Below are 19009 nucleotides of genomic sequence, written 5' to 3'. Positions count from 1 at the left end.
CAGGCATTATAACAACACTTTCTGTTTTCATTATTGCAGTGCTTAGTCATCTGAATCCCAGCCAGTGCTCCTTCGTACTCCGAAAAGTCATCCAGGATCTTGTAAAACAATTAACTATGTCATTTTATTAAAACTTGCTTTTTATATTTGTGTCCCAGCGTTTGACATCCTCTGAAAACCTTATGTAAATGCTTGGCTTCTAACCAGTGCTGTGAACTTGATTGAAAGAACATTTTTGCTTCTATTTTTGTTTGTGTGTGTTCGCATTTGTGGAGCAGATGTCCTTTTAAGTTCTTGAAGCTATTAAAAAAAAAAAAAGCCTCGTTTAACTGAAAATAATTCCAAAACTGCTCAACTGCCATAAGAATACATGAATGTGGATAGCGTAATAGTGGCTTGGGTACCCCTGTTGCGTAGATAAAGATAGTTTTTTTATGACCTGCTGTCTGAAGTACCTTTGTCTGAGACCAAAGAAGTGCAAAAATGCTGCAGGTTTCGGTGCAGACTCGAGTATTATGCACAACAAGCACCGAAGTGGCCGGTATCTTGAACTTTATGAACACAGTCTGAGCTACGAGACTGCTCCCACGTGTCTTAGAACAAGATGAATATGGCTGGGGAAGCAGTGTGGGAAATGATGAACAGATGAGTTTGGGATTGGAGTCGTTGGGAGCTCCTAAAAAAAAAAAAAAAAAGGTATTCCAGACCAGATACTCTGTGGTTTCTCTTTGGAGGTATATGCATGTGCTCTTGTACCACTAGTCATTAAATGCTCTTACGGGCATTAGGATAGGAAATGGCCTGCTCTTTGCACCTAAATGCAGGATATCGTTATTTTTCTTAAGAGGCAAAAGCCCTAATTTCAATCTTTGGTGCAACCCGATATTACGCAGAAATAGGAAGATAGCTAAGTGCTTTCTTTTTAAGCCAGTTTAAGTGAAAAAGTTTAATAGCTCTAGTATTTCCTACCTTGTGGAGTTTGTAAGAGAGTGGCTGAACCCATGCAGGTTTGTATTTTAGTTTTATTAGCAAATGGTGTGGCTACGCTTGTCAGGATCTGGTGAATGAATACTTATCTTTGAGCTGTTATCTTTAGAAGGGGGGTATCCTCTTATGCCATCTTACATGATTTTAATTAAGTATAGCTGTCTGATTGACAAGATAAATGACCTGGAAGATGTTTGGGTAGCAGCAGCAGTGGATTGTGGAGATGCTCAGGGTGGAGCTGATCCCTGCCGAGGCACAGGGAGCTTCGATCCTGGCACTGCACAGAAGGAACTTCAGGTGGAAGCTGGAGCAATGCAACACATTTCTTTTATGCAAAGCAAAGAGTTTAAACCAGTTGTGCCCTGCTTGCTGCAAGTTCAAGTGAACTTGTTTGTCGAGCCTCACCTTCAGCTAATGCTGTGGTGTTTTGTTAGCTGGAACAATTTTCTTTGCCTTTTGATGGAATTTAAGAGTAGAAACCTTTTAGTAGGAAGTTGACGTGTGCTTTAAGAAAAAAGCTTTCACTCTGGGAACTGTTGTTTTAAATGCAGCTCGTTTCTGCGTTTATGGATCTCTGCGATGCTGGAAGAAATAGCAGAGCATGATATAAAATACCCACTAGTGTGATAGGCAGGTCCTTTATAAAGGTAGACTTGTCCTTAATATAAATTTAATATCTTATTTCTTTAGATTCTTCTGTACAGGCGCTTCCTGAAACTGTCTTAGGACAAATCAAAGCTCAGAGACTTTACAGAAGCAGACTCAAGACAGCTACCTACTAGTAGTTACAAATACTGTCTTCTCTTCCAAGACTACTCATAACACTGAAATTAAGTTTACCATACAGGATTTCTAATGTCAGAGGTTACAGATGCAAGTTTTCTGAAAAAAGGATCACATTAGATGAATTCAGGTTTGTTTTTAAAGATCTTAAAGAAATGTACTCTTTTCACCATTACGTTTTACTACCCTCTTTATTTACATCTCAAGTTAGCTAACTTGGGAAGCTCTCAGTTACCACAGAAGCCAAAGTAACAAAGCTCAGTGAAATGTTGAAACTTTCTCATTTTGAGACAAGTAAAAGGAATTTATCTGTGATTGAAGGAAATTAGAAGGTGAGTTATTTTCTTAAATATCAATACCCTTAAGCTCTTCTGTCTCGAACTCTTCATAAAGCGTGCTGCATCCTGTTTGCTGCCTCTTGGTTCTGTGGGGTAAGAATTGCTGGTGACTGGTTTGAGAGCAGAATTAGGAAGGTCTCTGAAGTGCCTGATGTCTTCAGCTTGTTTGTTTCCCGGTGCGTTTACTCCGTGGTTTTGCTCAGTCACACAGCATTTCACACAGCACTTGGGAAAATGAAGCTGCGTAGAGGAGCTAAATATTAGTAAGGAAATGGCAATTAATATTTTATTGCCTGAGCATCGTTAATGATTTACTTACGGTCCCGTGGTGTATACAGTCATAAATGGGAGCACAAATCTTGGGCGCTTGTTCATTCAAATTAAAACAGGCACGTTTTCTTTGGATGGCTGGTCTGTAATATCCTGGAGGAACAATCTAATCTTTAAATAAAACGCTGCTCTTGTGAGTGATACTTGGTTCCTTTGGAAACTTAGCGTGGGGCGGGTGGAAATGGTGCTGTTTAACAGCAGCAATTGAAAATCGAACTCTGTTTCTTAGGAGAATCAGGACAGCATGCAGGCACCTCCTGCTGCTCCTCTTCCTACCCAGACTGTTTCACTGCTCTTCTTGCTGCCTTTCTCTCTGCATCTTCTGCTGGTGAGCACAAGGAAGAGAAGTTCTCTTTTCTCAAATAAAAGAGAAATCTCAGGGTTTCTCCTTCTACATTTGTTTTTGCTGTGGGCTGTGCATGTGGTGGGTTCTCCAGGAGAGAGATTTTTAGGTTCACTTTGTAAATATATCATCATCAGCTTGTATCGATAAAGCCACCTAAGGCAATATCCCTTTTCTTGAGGCAATTACAAAGATGGGGTAGAATGTAATTTATAAAGTTAAACCCATCATTTTTTTCTAGAGGTTTCACAAAACTTGCATCCTAACTTTACATACTATTTATACTATATTTTTTTAGCAGAAGCAATGTTTTTGTATGTGTCTTTTGATACAAGTGTGTCTCACGTGCGTTCTTCTGATCTTGGCTGTTGGAAATAGAGGTCCTTTAATCCAATTCTTTTCACGCTATGAAACCTTAGAATTTAAGGATGACTGTAAAAATCGGTATTCTATAAAAAAAAAAAAAAAAAGAAAATGATTGTAGTAGGAGGAACAAATGTAATGGTTTTAATTTTATTTTTTTTGCTTTTTTTCATTTCTTTTGCCCCAGGCTAGTTCTTTGGTTAACCAAATCCACTGTAATCCCATCAGGAGAATGTGGTGATCATTTAGTAATTTATATTGTATGCTTGTCTTAATCCAGGTTCTGTCACTGTAGCAGAAAATATGAACCCAAGCCCACCATATGACTTGGCTGTGTCCATATGGAAATAATAAACTATGTAATAAATGGCCTCCTGTTGTACAATGCAGTGCCGAGGATGATTTTCTTCCAAAGCAATTTTTCTTTCTAAAACTCAGACAAGCATAGAAATCATTCCCAATTTCAAGAGCCTTTTTCTACGAAGAAACTGTTTAGGTCTTTGTTTAGGTCTTTGGGAAGTCGCATGGCCTCCTGGTTCAGGTCAGAAACCTTTCTAACTCAGAGGATGCTTGCCTACACCTTGATTTCATGAATTACAGAAACAGGTGTGTAGCTCAAAGAAATATAATACTTAAGTGGTATTATTCAATGTTTCAGCAGCTAGCTTCATCAGTACCGAATTTGTGCGGGTCTGAGGCAAGGTGCAACTTCTAGAGGGTTTTAATATCTGTTGACAACTGCCTATCAATTTGATACTGCTTCATTCCAATATTCTTTATAAAGACACTGGAATTTAGGGATATTTTCCATATTTGAACCACACGAGGGATAAATCGCCCTGCAGATCTTCCCTGAAGTTTTGGGATTCAAACCTGAAGACTTTCCCTTCCTTCCATGTGCCATTTTCTTCAAAGGCATTTTTAGCTGGGGACTTCTGAAGTGAGTAGTTTATAATGATCAGCAGTGAATTAAACCGTATGTACTTTGTTTTGATAACCTGAGGGTAAAAACAAGTTGCAGGTTGCATGGAGTCAGTGTATTGAAGCTTTTAATTTCTGGTTGCATCTCCTTAATTCCAGGTAGGAATTCATACTTGGACTGAAGCAGGTCGATGTTAGAACCTGCTCTCTGAGCCACGTGGCATTGGGTTTAATTACGAAAATAGTATAAATGTTGATATAAACTGTTAAAAGAACCCAGATTTAGTTCAGCCCTGTGACAGTCTGTATTTTTACTAGTTGATGTTGCTGTAATAATTCCTCTACTGATTCCAGCTAACACTGATACACTCAGGATGACAGACGACACTTGCACGGAAATAAATTTTTCGAATTGGTGAATGCAGGACATTGTGTTGAAAGTCAGTCTGCTCCCTTAATAACTGTACTTTTATTAAGCCGTGAGGCCACTCTCCCGTTACAGATAGGAAACGGAAAAAGTGTAATGAGGTTTAACAGTCGTATTGACTGATCATTTTGTCCTTGTTCTTGGGTGGGTTTTGCTAATCTGAGGTTATGAGTATTAAATGGAATATTTCCTTAAGGGTAATAGATCTCACGGAACTGCTTGATTATCGTACGTTTTATTTGAAAACCTGACAAATTAACCGAGCATATTACTATATCCATTGGAATCTGGGGTTTGGAAAGCCTTTCTAATTCTACTTTTTCCTGTTTTTGTAGCTTCGATATCAACACGGGCTGAGTACTCCAGATCTAAGGCAAACTCTTCCTAACCTGAAGAATTTCATGGAGCTTGGGCTAATGGTTAGATGGTACGTATTTTTCTATGATTGTATCTTTCTTTTTCCTTGTGATTTAACCTTGTAATTTAAAGGAGGTGGATGCTACAGGAAATATCACTGTAAAGATTTTTCACAAACAAGCAGCAGCTCCTCTTGGCAAGTGAAGAGTGCTCAGTGAAGGTAATTACTTTCTCAAACTACAGGCTGCACAAATAGTACAATCTTTATGGCTTTTAACTTCTGCTTTTGTAACATCTTTAATGTGATGAGCCCCACAACAGTTATGAGGGGAGCATGGGAGGGAAAAGACTGTTTAAAATGCAGTGATTTTACCAAAGGGCGGTGAATTCATCATTTTCTTTAGACTGTATCTAAGGGCTGCTAGCAGATGCACCTTGTGTCTTGTGATAGTCCAGGAGGATGGGAGGGCAGAAAGGTGCAAAGACCTTAAGCAGAACAGGTCTTACAGCCTGGTCAGTGTCTGCCTTCCCATTTTTTTTAAAGTTTAATCCAAGTGAGCTGCATGGGCATCTGTGAATTACAGTCAATACCTCCTGAGTATAATTGCTGCTAAGGAAAGTGGCTGCTGCATGTTGAGTGTTGCTGCTAAATGGGAAGCTACGTTAACCAAGAACTGAACGTTATTGACTCCTTCCAGGGAAATCTTAATTGTTTCTGCTCTGATTTGCTGTGGAGGATCCAAAATCTGCTCCACTGTCTTTGTAGAAAGTCAACGCAAACTGGTTTCTATGTTATAAGACCAAGCTAGTGTAGGGTTACCTTGCAGAAGCTGTTTGAGCATGAGATTTGAGAAATTCTCCTTAAAACCACAGAGATCATAAACTTCAGCAAATGTCAAAGGCTATTTACTACTGAGTGTACTTCTGCAGGTAGTAGATGCTTCATATTCTTATTTTTTATCTATGGTCTTTGAATTATGACTGCTTGTACACTGTCTTCCTTAAACAATTTGTCCTGCATTCCTATCTTCATTCTTTGGGTGCCTGAATCCCACCCAAATATAGCACTGTGCAGTTTTAGGAGTCCTAGGTTAATTATTCACCCCAGCCCCAAGGATGTAGAGGTCATGTATGGTCCCTGTGTCATTACCTGGCCTTGTGCAGATGCTTTAGATGCTCCAAGGTGTTGAAAATACCGTCCAGTGTGAGGTAACCACTCCTGTTTGGTTTCTTTGGTGCCAGATCACTTGATGATGCCCTGGTGATAGACATGGACTCCATCACTGCTTCAGTTCACCTGAGAAATAACTTTTTTTTTGGCACAGATAATGCTCAATTAGGTTGGAAGGCTGCTGCCAGCCTTCCTAAAGGAAACTAGTTGTTTCTAATGGGATAATGAAGTCCTAAACACTAATAGGCAAACCTGAATATTTTGGGGCTTGTGTACGGCTTCTAGGAGACTCAGAAAACCAAGTTTGAACAAATTTTAAAATCTGATGTGAAATGACAGTAAATATTGTGACAGTGGTAGTCACAAAACTTTAACAGTCGATGCTTTCTAATGTATATAGTAATGGATATAACTTTCTAATGCTGTTTAGATGGTATCTGAATTCTTTGCGTGTTAAACCAACAGAAGTAGCGAGGTCTCTATTAGCAATGTGATGCAGACTACTCTCTGGTCACTCTCTGCATGACAAGAACAGGGGCAGCACAGTATAAGGTGGGTTTTTCTGGTGATAGAAACACTTGAATTGAGGCAGAAAAAGTGTTGTGGTAAATAATCCTTCACTGAAATCAGGGTGCAAACCCTGCTGATACACAGCTTTCTCAATTATGTTCCCAATCCTGCAACTTTAAAGGATTTTGCTTTTCGAAAAGATTCTTATTTCTGATTTCTAGTAGGCTCCTAAAACGTTGCCAGGCTCTAAAAGTATTTTTTTTCCTGCAATATACAGAATGGGGGAAGGACAGCACTTCACTCCTAAAGGCAGATTCTGATCGCATGCATGCACTTCAATACAAAAAAGGAGGAAAAAAATTTGCTGCTCCAGCTGAAAGTTACAGGAGCAGGCTTCAAACAGGGTTAGTGCCTTAGCGAAATGCTGCTCAATATCAGACCCTGGGACAAAATATCTACTGCAGTGAGTAACAGCAACTAAAATCCTATGGGATGTCATTGTGCCACAGCATTTTCCAGCCCTTATTTCTGAGTTGCTCTTCAACTTTGTTATTCTTTATCCCTTGTATAGGAATTCTGATCAATGGGAGCTAATCTGGTTTCCGAATCATTTCCTTTGACTGGGAGGATAGTTTTAGCCAAAGAAAAACAAGTAAAGGAGGAGAAAAAGTATCCTCTTTGACTAGTACTGTAAGAATTGTTGCCTAATGGAAATTCAGCTCAGCCAGCGAGACAGTGGAAGTAAGCAGGCCCTGAGAAAAGGAACCTCAGTCCCTTGTACGGTTTAATACTGTCAGTAATCTTAACCACAGCTGAAAAGATTCTCCCTGCTTTTCTTATCCCCTTGCAAGGTGTGTAAAGAAAAGCTTTCTTCATCAGGAAAACGAGTTTGTGGGCGATGTACATCCCTGTGATCTAGATGTCCTAAGATGCTGTGTGGCCCCCTAAGCAAATCTGAAAAGGAAGGGCTAGAACACCTAACCCATGACTTCTGGCACACGTGTGTACTCGTCTGTGGGGTGGGAGGAGTACAGGTGGTAAATGTCTCCTTCAGTCCTGAATAAGCAGAGCTGTGATGACTCTGGGACATGTTATATGGGAAAAACGTTCAAAGTGTAGGTACCTGTTGTTCCCTCCTTGTGTACCCTAGCCTTGAAAACTGTTAACGGAAGCTTTAGTTAGGGCTTATCATTAGGGCTTTTGCCTTCATACAAGCAGCATTGGTTTTTTTCTCCCTGTTAGGTGAGACGCAGTCATTAGCAAGACAAAACACATTTTTGGCGGGACAATATTTCAAAACATGCAGGAATATTAAGCATCGTTCTCCGGGAATATCGCGTTCCCTCCTTGCCCCCATATGAATGTCTATGCCTCATTTCCTTCTCACCTCCAAGCCTTGCATGCACAGTTGTTCATTTGTAACTTTTTTTTTAAGGCTAATGATTCTAAACAAGGCTTCTTAGTGCTTCCTAATAATATAAATGGAAATGAGCCTTTACAGGGAGTCTAGCTCAGGGGGAAAACTGGCCAGGCTTTCATAATCGGGCATTGCAGTTGAGCCCCATACGTAGCGGAGTACAGATGCCCACTGTCTCGTGAATAATATCTGCTTACATATATTTAAGCAAGCATAAAAGTCACCAGCTGTTAAAATGAAGATTGGAAGGGATTTTTCGTTTGCAGGATACAGTAGGTGAGTAATCCAATACCCTCTGCCACAGACCGTAGTCAGCAAAGTATTTCCAGGTTATCCTTCATTTGCAGGAGGGAGAGCAGGAGCACGTGAGGTAGTGATGAGTTTCTCTTATTTACAGATTCGTTTGCACAGACTGCTTTGTTTTCTGTTGCTCAGCTGCAGGTCTTCATCTTCACTTTCCTGTGTTATCGCTGTAGAGGGTTTTTGCTGAACTGCTGTCAAATCAAAAACTGGTAAACACCAACACTCACGTTGTGCTTAGTTTCTCTTTCAGCAGGACATACTCATCATTTTTGCTTTTCTCTAGAAACATCTGTGTTTCTTTGCAGCCTGGAGTGGAATGGAATCCCCTAGATAATCGGGGTAACCTAAATCCTCAGTTATTTCAGGCTTAAACTCCTTCTCTGATAAGTATCAGTTTAGATCTGAGTACAAAAGAGTTTCTTTACTCCTCCAGACCATAAAATAAAGACAAACAAAAATCCCCACAACTTTAGTGGATGAGCCAACTATTTCCCACTTCTATCAGAGCAAATTTGGCAGTTGTCTTTTACAGTCTCTGCCCCAGGCTTTCGTGAACTCCGTTGTTCTGCCTGGAGCCCTGGGGCAGCCCTTGGCCCCGTTGCAGATCCGGGGAGCCTGGAGCCTTTTATCAAGGTTTAATTGCGTTGCTGCTGGATCCCTCTGCCTGGTGAGATTTGTGTTGTTTTGGTTTCTCAGGCACGACAGTGAAATGATTAATACATGTTTTCACATCCCAACTTGCATGATTTATTGCATTAAGCTTGCAGGTCTACAAGCTCTGCTTCCCTCTTCATGCCTCTCCTGGCACCTATATTCTGCCGTGTTTACTTTTCTTTCCCTTTACCCCTACTGTAAAATATTATTTGTATTGTATGTAGATGAAATCAAGAAGAAAATCAAGCGTGTTGGTTCCCACACATGCTGTTATGGAGGCTACAGAAGTGCAAAAACTCATTTTTCAGGTATCAGGTCTGGCTGTTGACTCAGGACTCACTTTCTGAAGGTGAAAGATAACGAACCAGAGTTGTTGATTTAGTCTATCCCAGCTGTGGTGCCCAGAATCTTTTTCTTTTGGGGAATAATTTTCCCCACTTCCAGGTTCTTAGTCGTGGGGTCTCACCAGCTTCCAGAAAAGCAGCTCATTTTTTAAGACCAGCTTTTGCTAATGGAAAAGGCTCTGTGCAGTCTGTCTCTGAAAATCTCTCTCGAGCGTATTCCAGCTATTGAGAGCCTAAATCTTTACTTAGACTGCACGTTTTGAACTCGAACATCATTTTACTCCTTTCTGCATGTTCAGATTTATCTTTCACAACTCTTTGGATCATGCTTGCATTAAATCAAGAGACTTTCAGCTTTTTCTGTCCTTCAGCTTAATTCAATTTACTCTAACTTTGAGGGTTAGTATTTGTGGTTATTAGTAGCAAGTACAGAGCAGGCTGCAAATTTCAGCTGTCCAGTGAGCAGATATTTTCCTAGTGAATGAATTAATAGGCTTATCTAATGGAGGCAATTACATGTATTCCTTCAGAAATTCACGTCTGTAGTCAGATGTCCTTTGGAGCCCTCATCAAAAAGCTTTACCCCAAAATAGTTGTTATGCCAAGGCATAATCATTAAGTTTTGAAGGTATCTCTTGATTCATATACTGCTAGATTCAAGAGGAGGCTAAAACTTAATGTTCAAGTTAAGAAAACTCTGGTAGCTTAATTTATGATGATTTTTTTCATAGAAAAAAAGCGTGTGTCAGAACTTCTCAGCTGCCAAAAGACGCAGTTTCACCTTAACTTTGTATTGGCAGCCTCCCCTTGCAGCCCTGTCACTATCGTGCGTTATTTAAGCAGTAATCTCTGAGAAGGTGAGAAACTATTATTGCTTTTTAGCACAGTTGACATGATATTGGCTCGGAGCTGCGCTTGGAGCTTCAAACATTTCAGATGGCTATAAACCAACTTAAACACCTTCATTTAGTGTTCTTACTGCCATGAGGTCATAGTTTGCAACAAAAAAGATCAAATGGTGTTTAAGTTATTTTTTTGAAAGTATTCTCATACCAAAGAGCTGTAGCTGTGGATTTTGGCTCTTGGCCAGACAATCAAGATTTAGTATTTTGACCAGCTGTGATCCAGTAATGTTCCTCCGAGGAAACATTTTGTGGGGAGGAAAAGATACATATTTGAGCCTGTGAATTGTGTTCTGTCTCTCAGAGTGCTTTACAGTTTCTCTGTGCCCGTTGCAGACAGATTAAATAATTGCGAGTGAATCTGACCGAAGGAACTTTTTATCAAAACTGGAAACAAGATTACAACGGGAATCTGTTCTCTAGGAAAAATAGCTTTAGGAAGGTTTGTGTCCTCTTTCAGTCACTTTAACTTACATGCTTACGGCATGGGATTTGTGTCTTGCACTTCAGGTCTGCAAGTCTCCCCGAATGGACTAAGTATCGTAAGTAAAAATGAATATTTTGGGGAGAAGGCAGCTACTTTGTAGTTATGCTGCCTTGCAGCTGAAGTTAGACTATGTATGAATTGATGTTCTAGATTTGGATTCAGTTGAAACACTGAGACTGCTGATGATGTAATTCTCTTATCTGTAATGTCCAATAAATCTGAGTTTTCCTTCCATTTTTGTTTTTAATTTAGCAATCCTGCGTCCTAAGAGCAATTCAACATACTCGTGTACGTAACTCACTCTAGTCTGATCCAACTTGATGACTTAAAGCCATTAAGGCCTGATGACAGTTCATCAAACCAGGTTTTTATACTCCACTAGTCACAGGCTGTTCCTTTTGGACAGGTGTCCACATCTGTTTGCCGTCTCAGAAGTTCAACCAAGTAATTGTGGCTGGAAGCTGAACCAGCTCACCCCAGGTAATTCAGGTCAAGGTAGTTCCTTGGAGTAAAGGCCTGCGCTCCTGCATGCCAAACTTTTTTCACTAGTGGGGATACCTTATAGTCTCTAAAGTTTCTGGGCAATTGGATGTTAGTTTTTTAGCATGACGTGCTTTTCCTTATTCGTTCTGTGAGCCGTGAAGCTGATAAAGAATCTCTTTCTCTGGGCTTTGCCTTGATGCAGTGCTGTGAGTTCTGGTAACGATACAGCCTTTTCCTCGGGGAAAATGCAAGCAGGCTAGAGACCCTCCATCAGCTGCTCGTTTTTGTAAAATTTAATAGCAACCTAGTATTTCTGAGCTCTGTGCTTCTCTGCGAACACTTCTTCTGATCCGAAAACTCAGTTTGACTTTTCTCACCTGGCGGAAGGCGAGGGAACAGGTTAAGATCCCTTGACTTAAATACTTAATCCACTCTAGCTAAAAACTATTGAGTTTTTATTTTATTTGTCTGCAAATATGATCATTGTTCTATTTTAAAGCATACAGAAAGCTGTGCATCTTACCAGGCTTGCCTGCTAGATGTTCATCACTCAGCCCAAGCTGGTTGCTCCGTGGACAAGAAGAGGCACCTCGAGAGGGTGACAGTGCCATAAACAGCTTGCAGGATGGTGTTGCCCACCCTTCTCTCCAGTGCTTGCACTTTTATTTTTTCTATCCAGTGACTGTGGAAGAAGTCTAGGCAATGAACTCTTAGGTGGCTGGTCTCCAAAGTCCTCCATGCACATTTATTTTTATCTACATGCTGCAGCTAGTATTTGATAAGCAGTTAAGCCATTGCTGACTTCATTCCCACTCTCCCAGCTTTGGGCTATTATCCCCATATTTATTCCTGACTGAAGCAAAGCCCATCCCAGTCATATTGGCAGCAATGAATGGTTTCAGAAATCTGCCTGCGTATGTCTCCAGCAGCTTAAAACCTGATCTTGCAGGCTGAAGTAAGGTCCTTTTAATCATGCGTAGTTTAAGGAGCCTGGCTGCAAGTGCTCTTTGTTTTAATTCATTAGTTTGAACGCTTGCATGATAAATGAAGATGATTCCTGCTGCACTGCCCTACGGGGCAGCCCTTCTGTACTCTATTAAAGAACTGGGAAGTTATTTTGTAAACGAGGGAGATTAGCTCTGCATTGCTGCTACATTTAGTCTGTTGGATCACTTAGTGTAGATCATTCTGCCAGTTCAACTTACGAAGGAAGGGAAGATTTTTTTGGCTGTGGGACTAAAGAGGTATTGTTCAGATAAACATAACGTGTTAGCTTGAATAGCCTTGTCATAACAAGTTCTTTAAAACCTCTCCTGGTCCCACACGCTAATTAATGTCTCACTCTTTTACCCGCAAGGCCTAGATTTACGAAGGAATTTAGGCATGTTTCTTTTTTGGAGGAACTTAAATTTACATGCCCACCGGAACACTTTATAAAGCTGCTTCTCTCAAGCTAATTAGACACCACAGGTTTTCATGCTGGTCTACACAGACGCTTAAATTTCTGCTGCTACTGCACCTTCATAGAAGAGTTCCTGTTGTGCCTAAGCTGGACTGATCAGCACTTGCTGAAGGTAATTTGGGGTTTGCCAAGTAGGCAGTCCCATGCCATACTTTTTGACACAAGTATTTTTGACCTTTAAAGAGTCATTTTTGACCTTTAAAGAGTCTACTGTAAGAGAAATGCCTTTGAGCAAGTTTAAAGTACAGTTCAGTGCAACAAACAGAGCAGTGGCAGGTATTATTCATTCATATAGTGAAAGATTTGCTTTGGTTTCGATGTTTCCAAGAATTACTTATATTTTGTGTGACAGTTTCACTCTGCAACTTCAGGAGCTAGGATTAAATTTAGGATTGCCTTCTGCTCTTCTCTCCCTACATGACCTCCTCATCTGAGATGGCTCTTAGGCTTTTTAGGTCTTGGATTTTATGCTGCAGGGTGATATATTCAGTACGAGGACCCACTCAAACATGTCTGTAGGCTGCTGGTCAGATCACTGTGGTTGTCATGAGACTTGTCTGGACCCTTTTCTGCCTGCTTACATCTCAGGCAAGAGCTTTTATCACTAAAATACCATGCAAAGAGTCGATATCCTTGTGACTATTATGAGAAACATTCATCTGTACTTAAATTCACAGCGTACAGTTGAAATTCTTCCAGGATTAGGTTTTGATCTCTTAAACGCCTGTCCCAGGGCTGTGGATGGTTGAATAAAATTCAGAAAAATGGCAGACTTTCCCGTAAGCCTTTCTCATCGTTGTGCCTAAATCAGAACATAGGAAGCTGTCGCTGTTGCAGTTCTGATACTTTGGCATCAAAATCTTTCTGCACTGTGCAAAGGATAGAGGATCTTGTAACTTCTGCACCTATCTTATAGACTGTTTCTGCTATCACTGATGAAGTCCCTTGGTGAATCTGGACCCAAAATGTCAACAGAAAAATTAACAAGATGCATCTATGCGTCTGCCACCTGTTCCGCATGAAAAAAGTTAGCCCATTTTGTTTGTACAGCATGAATTATTCTGTCTGTTCCTAGTCTTTTTATTTCAAATGTGTGGGTTGTTCCCTTGGGATACACAGCCCTCCGGGGTTCCAGTTGAACAGGAACAAAGTCCTGATTGACTCATCCCTGACATCTCGACAGAAACCAAGGACGATGGTGTTAGTATTGTTGTTGCAGGGGGTGTTGTACTGGAATCAGATTTGAGAACAGCCCATTTCTCTTGGAAGAGGTTAGCAATAAATGTCCTGTAAGTTTGAAGAGCAAGCTTGTATGAGAAAGGCTTCCCCTTAATTTCCCCACCTCCTTTTTTTGAAACGCATTCCCGCTCAGCATTTTAAACAGTGCTAGGAATAAAGACAACAGCTCTGTCAAGTAGGTGCAGTCTCGGGAAGGCGTGCCGTCAGGAATTGACAATACAATACAAAAAATATTGAACGTGAACTTCAGCACTGCTTTTTTTTCCAAACCTAAAACGCTCGACTGAGCACGTAGCCCACCTCTCCTCTTTGCCTGTCTCCTTCAAGTCCCCTGCACTTAGAGCCGCAAGGCGCTGGGGCACCGCAGTGCACGTATCCAACCCCTTGGAGCACAAAGCTCACAGCTCTCCTGCTTTCTGCCTCTCGAGCCTGGTGGCAGATTTAGGCCCCTCTTAGCAGCCAGCATGATCCCAGGCTGTGCTTTGGTCTCGGTTTTGTAGGGAGAGCAGAAGAGGGAAGCCTTTCCTGCCCAGTTCTGCAAGGTGCAGCCTTGTTTCTACTCCTCAAAGTGTGAGGTGCATCTCGTCATATCTCTGTAGTAAGACATCACAGCATTGCGGGTAGGAGGGAGGTAATTCAGCTTCACATTTTCTGTATCTGGAGTGAATTCTGGAATCAGGAGAGCCTTAGTTATCTTGTAGTGAAAAACGTAATGAACAGTGGCCTGTAGTAATCAGATACCACTGGTCCTTGAGGAAATCATTCACGTAAACGAAGGATGATGTACCCTTTAACCCAAAGATGTGTCTTGAATATGATCTGGCTTTATGAATCTTGGAATTTGTGAATCATGGAATTTGGGAGTAAATTCCTAAAAGTTACCATTTGATAGTAAAGATTCTAATCACTTGATACAGAGCAAAAGAATTTATTTTACTGGATTTTGCTATTAAAACTGGAAACGTACTTCTCTTTTCTTCCATGTGCTCCTTCTTAAGGAAGATTCAGCAAGCCTGGAGGAAATGTGGACAAAGCTAAGACTTGAGATAAACAGAATCCGATCAAATTTGTAATACTGAGTGCTCATTTATTTTCTGAGCCAAGGTTGAAAGGACTAAACTGGAGGAAGGGAGGGGAAAGCAGACCATCCCTGCTATACATCTGCAGTGCACATTGCCTAAGCAGAGCGTGCAGGTGCCCTGCCTCAGATTTTTGTTTGTCATATTTATTTGTAAAATGACGTAATGGTTGATTGCACAGGGGTTGGATAAAGTATTTAAAAGCCACGTATGAAAGTCTCTGGTCAGAAGGGGACTGAGGGCTAATCTCTGAGACCACTTATGAGCATCTGTGGCACTTGCTGCTTTGTGTCTTAGCATCTCCATGCTCTGAACCTTTGCAGACAGAACTGTGAATGTTGTTAGTTTGCATTTTAAAGGTCAAACTGCAGTTGCAATCTAAGAAGAAGGCTGTTGGGTTTGCTGCTGGCTGCATGTGGGGCGCTTATCTCTCTCCTACACTGTCTGCAACTGTAAATTCTGACGAGCAGCCTTTCCTGGAGGTAATTGGGGTTGTTAGAGGAGAGGAGCGAGCCCGACACGTGTTTTAAAGGGCAGCCTGGGAGGAAGTAAGATGGGAAAGGAAATTAAAGAGCAGCAGTACCGCAAGCAGCCCTCCCGTGGGGACACTTATTTTTCACAGAGGGACGTTTTGCAATCTAGCTTATCCTATTTACAAGTGGAGGAAAAAGAATGGGATGGAAAAGGATCCACACTAGGGGCTATTCATAACCGCCGTTACAGGATTTTTCCCTGCAAGACAAATCCCAAAATGTATCGGGCGTTGAGTAGAAGAAGAGTTCTTTGAAATGAAGCTGATGAAGGAGATTTACATTGACAGCAGTTGAATTGTAGTTGTATGTTCTGAAGGTTAGTAATAGCTGTATTAAAAAAAAAAAAAGGAAGGAAAATGAACTGGGCGCTTAATGTACAACTATTTGCATACAGGTTGGTGATTATATTTGGATAAGGATTAAACCTATGAAAGAAAACTCACATAACGCGCCCCAGATGATGTGAAGCGGATGTTCCAAATTACAGACCCTGAGATAGTATAAGCGGTCTGGGGAACGGTATGAAATAGTAAAACTGAACTTGTAAATTAAGCTTGATTACTTCGTGTTCCTCAAGAAGCTGAGGTTGACAGTTGTCCAAAAAAGCTTTGGAACAGTTGGCACAGAAAAGCAAAAGATCTGGCAAAAATCATTCCCTGCAAATAAATAGCAAAGTCAGCGTCGCTTTTCTCCTTTGTGCAGCTGTCAGGAAAGTCCAGTGCTGGAAGAAGTTCGTAGAGGATTCAACCATTATTACTCACTTTTGAGGAGTTTGTGATGGCCCAGCACAGGCCATAAATACATAAATATACGGTCAACAGTAATAATTCATAAAGTGCAGCTCGGTCCTATAAAATGGTGTTAACAGTACGAATTAGCATAATGTGGTGGTTTCTTGGGTGATTGACTCTTCAACCATGGAGTTTCGTAAATGTTCCCCGCACAATCTTGCCGGCTTTCAGTAAAGCTGTCCTCTGGGGTGTCTTCTGCAGTTCATATGGCATTAAACACGTTTGGGGTTTTAGCACTTTAGGATACAAGTGGTTTGGCCAAACGGAGCTCGGAGTTGCGATAAAATAATTGCTTCAGCCTTTGGTGAAACATCTGTACTGCTTGCGAGCACGCCTGACAGCTCTGATTTATCCTTCCCTTCTTTTATAGTGATCGACACCATACATCCAGTGCAATTCCAGTTCCAAAGAGACAGAGCTCCAGCTTCGGCAGATTGGACGTCGGCTTTTCCAGTGGGCTTCCTTCTCCGGATAAAGGACTCCGAAAACGAGCCAGCACGGGAAACGAGAGACTGCAGCACAAGACTCCTCCTCCTAGTTACAACTCTGCTTTAACGCAGCCTGTAGCCATCGCAGCCCACGTGGGAGAGTTGGATAAAAAACCTGCCTCGATACCTTCCTCCTTCGATACCTCTGCGGACTCCTCGAAAGGGATCACCAAGAAAGGAGAGGACTCGTGCGGCGGTTTGAACGGAGAAAACGGGAGCCTAAACAGTAGCCAAGACCGGCAGGAATCTTTCGTAGGACATACTAGTGCAATAAACGGGGCGTTGCTGCCCGGTGAGTGCGCTGGCACCGCCAGCACCGAGCAGCCTTGTGAGTTTCGGCCCCCGCTCGGCCCCGTCCTTTGCTGCACCGTGGAGCAAGCAGAGGAGATAATGGGGATGGAAGCGACGGGGTTCAGCTCGGGAGATCAGCTCGAAGACTTTAACTCCATCCCGGTGGAGCACGCCGTGGCGGTGGAGTGTGACGAACAAGTCCTAGGGGAGTTTGAGGAGTTCTCTCGAAGGATCTATGCACTGAACGAAAACATGTCCAGCTTCCGCAGACCGCGTAAAAGTTCGGACAAGTGAGCTTGGACAGGGGGGTTGAGAGCAGACGTTGGGGTGAAATCAGTGATCTGGAATAGAGATAAAATTGCACTTATTCTTTATATTAATTATATATATTAAAAAAGAAAAACCTTAAAGCTATTCCTATGGTGTTAGAAAAAATGACTTGTTACTGAGCACGATAACACAGGTTCATGGTATATTCACAGCCCAGGTAAATTTTGATTCTGCTTCCAGTCCTTTTATGTCTGATATTTATAATCTTTTTTTTTTTAAGGCAATGGAGTCCATTTCTAAATGCTTTCCTGGAAAAAAAAAAAACTTCAAGTGCTGATCAGGCCCTCCTATGAATATGTTTCATTGATTATTATGTAGAGCTAAATTTATTTTAGTCTTTTCAGAAGGAAAAAATTTTAAATTACAGTTATGGTAGGACCTCTTTATGTTTTCCCATGTACTCCTGTGTTTTCTTGAGCAACGGGGTCAGTGTTACAGAAACACCAAGACTTAGCTGTCAGGGGACAGCTTTCTCTTGGCCATGCTGCGTAGTCACACGAGTTCTCGTTTGCACCGATGGGTCTTCAGCTGGTGGTGGTAAAACCTTGCCCAAGAGCTGAGCACCTGGGGGATCCCTGTGCTTCCTTGTGCAAGGATCACCTTCGTTCTTATCCTCCTTTCTTCCACGCTCACCGCTCCTGCCAGCAGAGCCCTTGAGGACTAAATCACCTTAAGGTTTCTTCCAAGAGCCTCAGCAGTTCCCTGTTTTGCTTAGGCGCAGCCTGGCCAAGCTAATCAGTGGAGGCCTAACGAAGGCACCGTGTGAGTGGTGTTGGTGTGCCATGATCCTCGGCGCCCACCATGGGCTGCCAGGTACTGTGCAAACATCTCCATAAAAAAAAAATAAAATAAAAACCAAAAACCCAGACTGAAAATGCAGTCAGCACTTCGGAATTAGGTGAACTTGTGGAGTCGCTCCACCCTCTGCAGAAAGGGAGGTGCTTACCATTATTCCTCTAAATTAATATCCTCTTAACTCTACCATCTGTGCTTTCAAGGAGGAAACTTCCTGCTGGAGGTGCAGGTTGGTGTTAGCTCGGTTCCCCCTGGCACGTGTGTTCAGCTGCACTCATGGGAAAGCAATTTGCAGCCTGCTTTGTGATTCCTGGTATTTGTTTGAGTTTGGATTTCATTGCTCTTGCTTTCTATATTGTATACCCAAGAATTTGGGCTCGGTTGTGAGCTCAGAAATATATAAAAAAAAAAAAAAAAAAAACAAATATATGGCAGAATAAAAAACACTTCATCACGCCTGGCTTTTTTTTCCTCCCTGGTCTCTGCTTTCTTTTTGAACCAGTGACCTAGTCTTTTTCCTAACTGCACCCTAAGGCTAGCCGAAATTAACTTCTCAAAATGTGGCTGTGTATAATCTCAACTATCTGTTGTCGAAACAAGATGTGTACGTGAGAACCAGTATCCATAATAGCACTGTTCTAGAATATGCATTCTCCAGGTAACACCTTAATGATTGTATTAAAGCTATATTCACATTTCTTCTGTTAGCTTTTAACGGTCGTGTCTGCAGTTGAGTTATTGGATTGAGCCTTTTATTGGATTGAGCCTTTCTATGGTTGATTCCTGATTGAACACCATTCCAGTTTGGGCATGAATTTGGGCACATTTGTGAGTATCGTCTCGTGAGAGGAGACTTTTCTGTTCCAACCTCTTGAAAAGTC

At 41.6% G+C, this 19009-nt stretch overlaps 1 protein-coding gene across 2 annotated transcripts in view; it reads left to right on the top strand.

The window, feature by feature from the left end:
* The window catches only part of UVRAG (UV radiation resistance associated), a 93888-nt gene extending 75335 nt beyond the window's left edge, over positions 1-18553 (top strand). Inside the window, exons 14-15 of one of the 2 annotated variants that reach the window (XM_066990017.1) lie at positions 4828-4919; positions 16595-18553. In XM_066990017.1, the coding sequence (XP_066846118.1) occupies positions 4828-4919; positions 16595-17297 (795 nt within the window). In that variant the 3' untranslated portion in view covers positions 17298-18553. Of the gene's footprint in view, positions 1-39; positions 3186-4827; positions 4920-16594 lie in introns of those variants that run through there. The other variant, XM_066990018.1, reaches the window with a different exon arrangement.
* The last annotated feature ends 456 nt before the right edge of the window (positions 18554-19009 follow it).

This window comes from Anser cygnoides, chromosome 1 (assembly GCF_040182565.1).
Source record: "Anser cygnoides isolate HZ-2024a breed goose chromosome 1, Taihu_goose_T2T_genome, whole genome shotgun sequence".
In the NCBI taxonomy this organism is placed as follows: Eukaryota; Metazoa; Chordata; class Aves; order Anseriformes; family Anatidae; genus Anser; species Anser cygnoides.
Note: the sequence above shows the minus strand (reverse complement) of the source record. Positions and strands in the feature narration are given on the sequence as shown.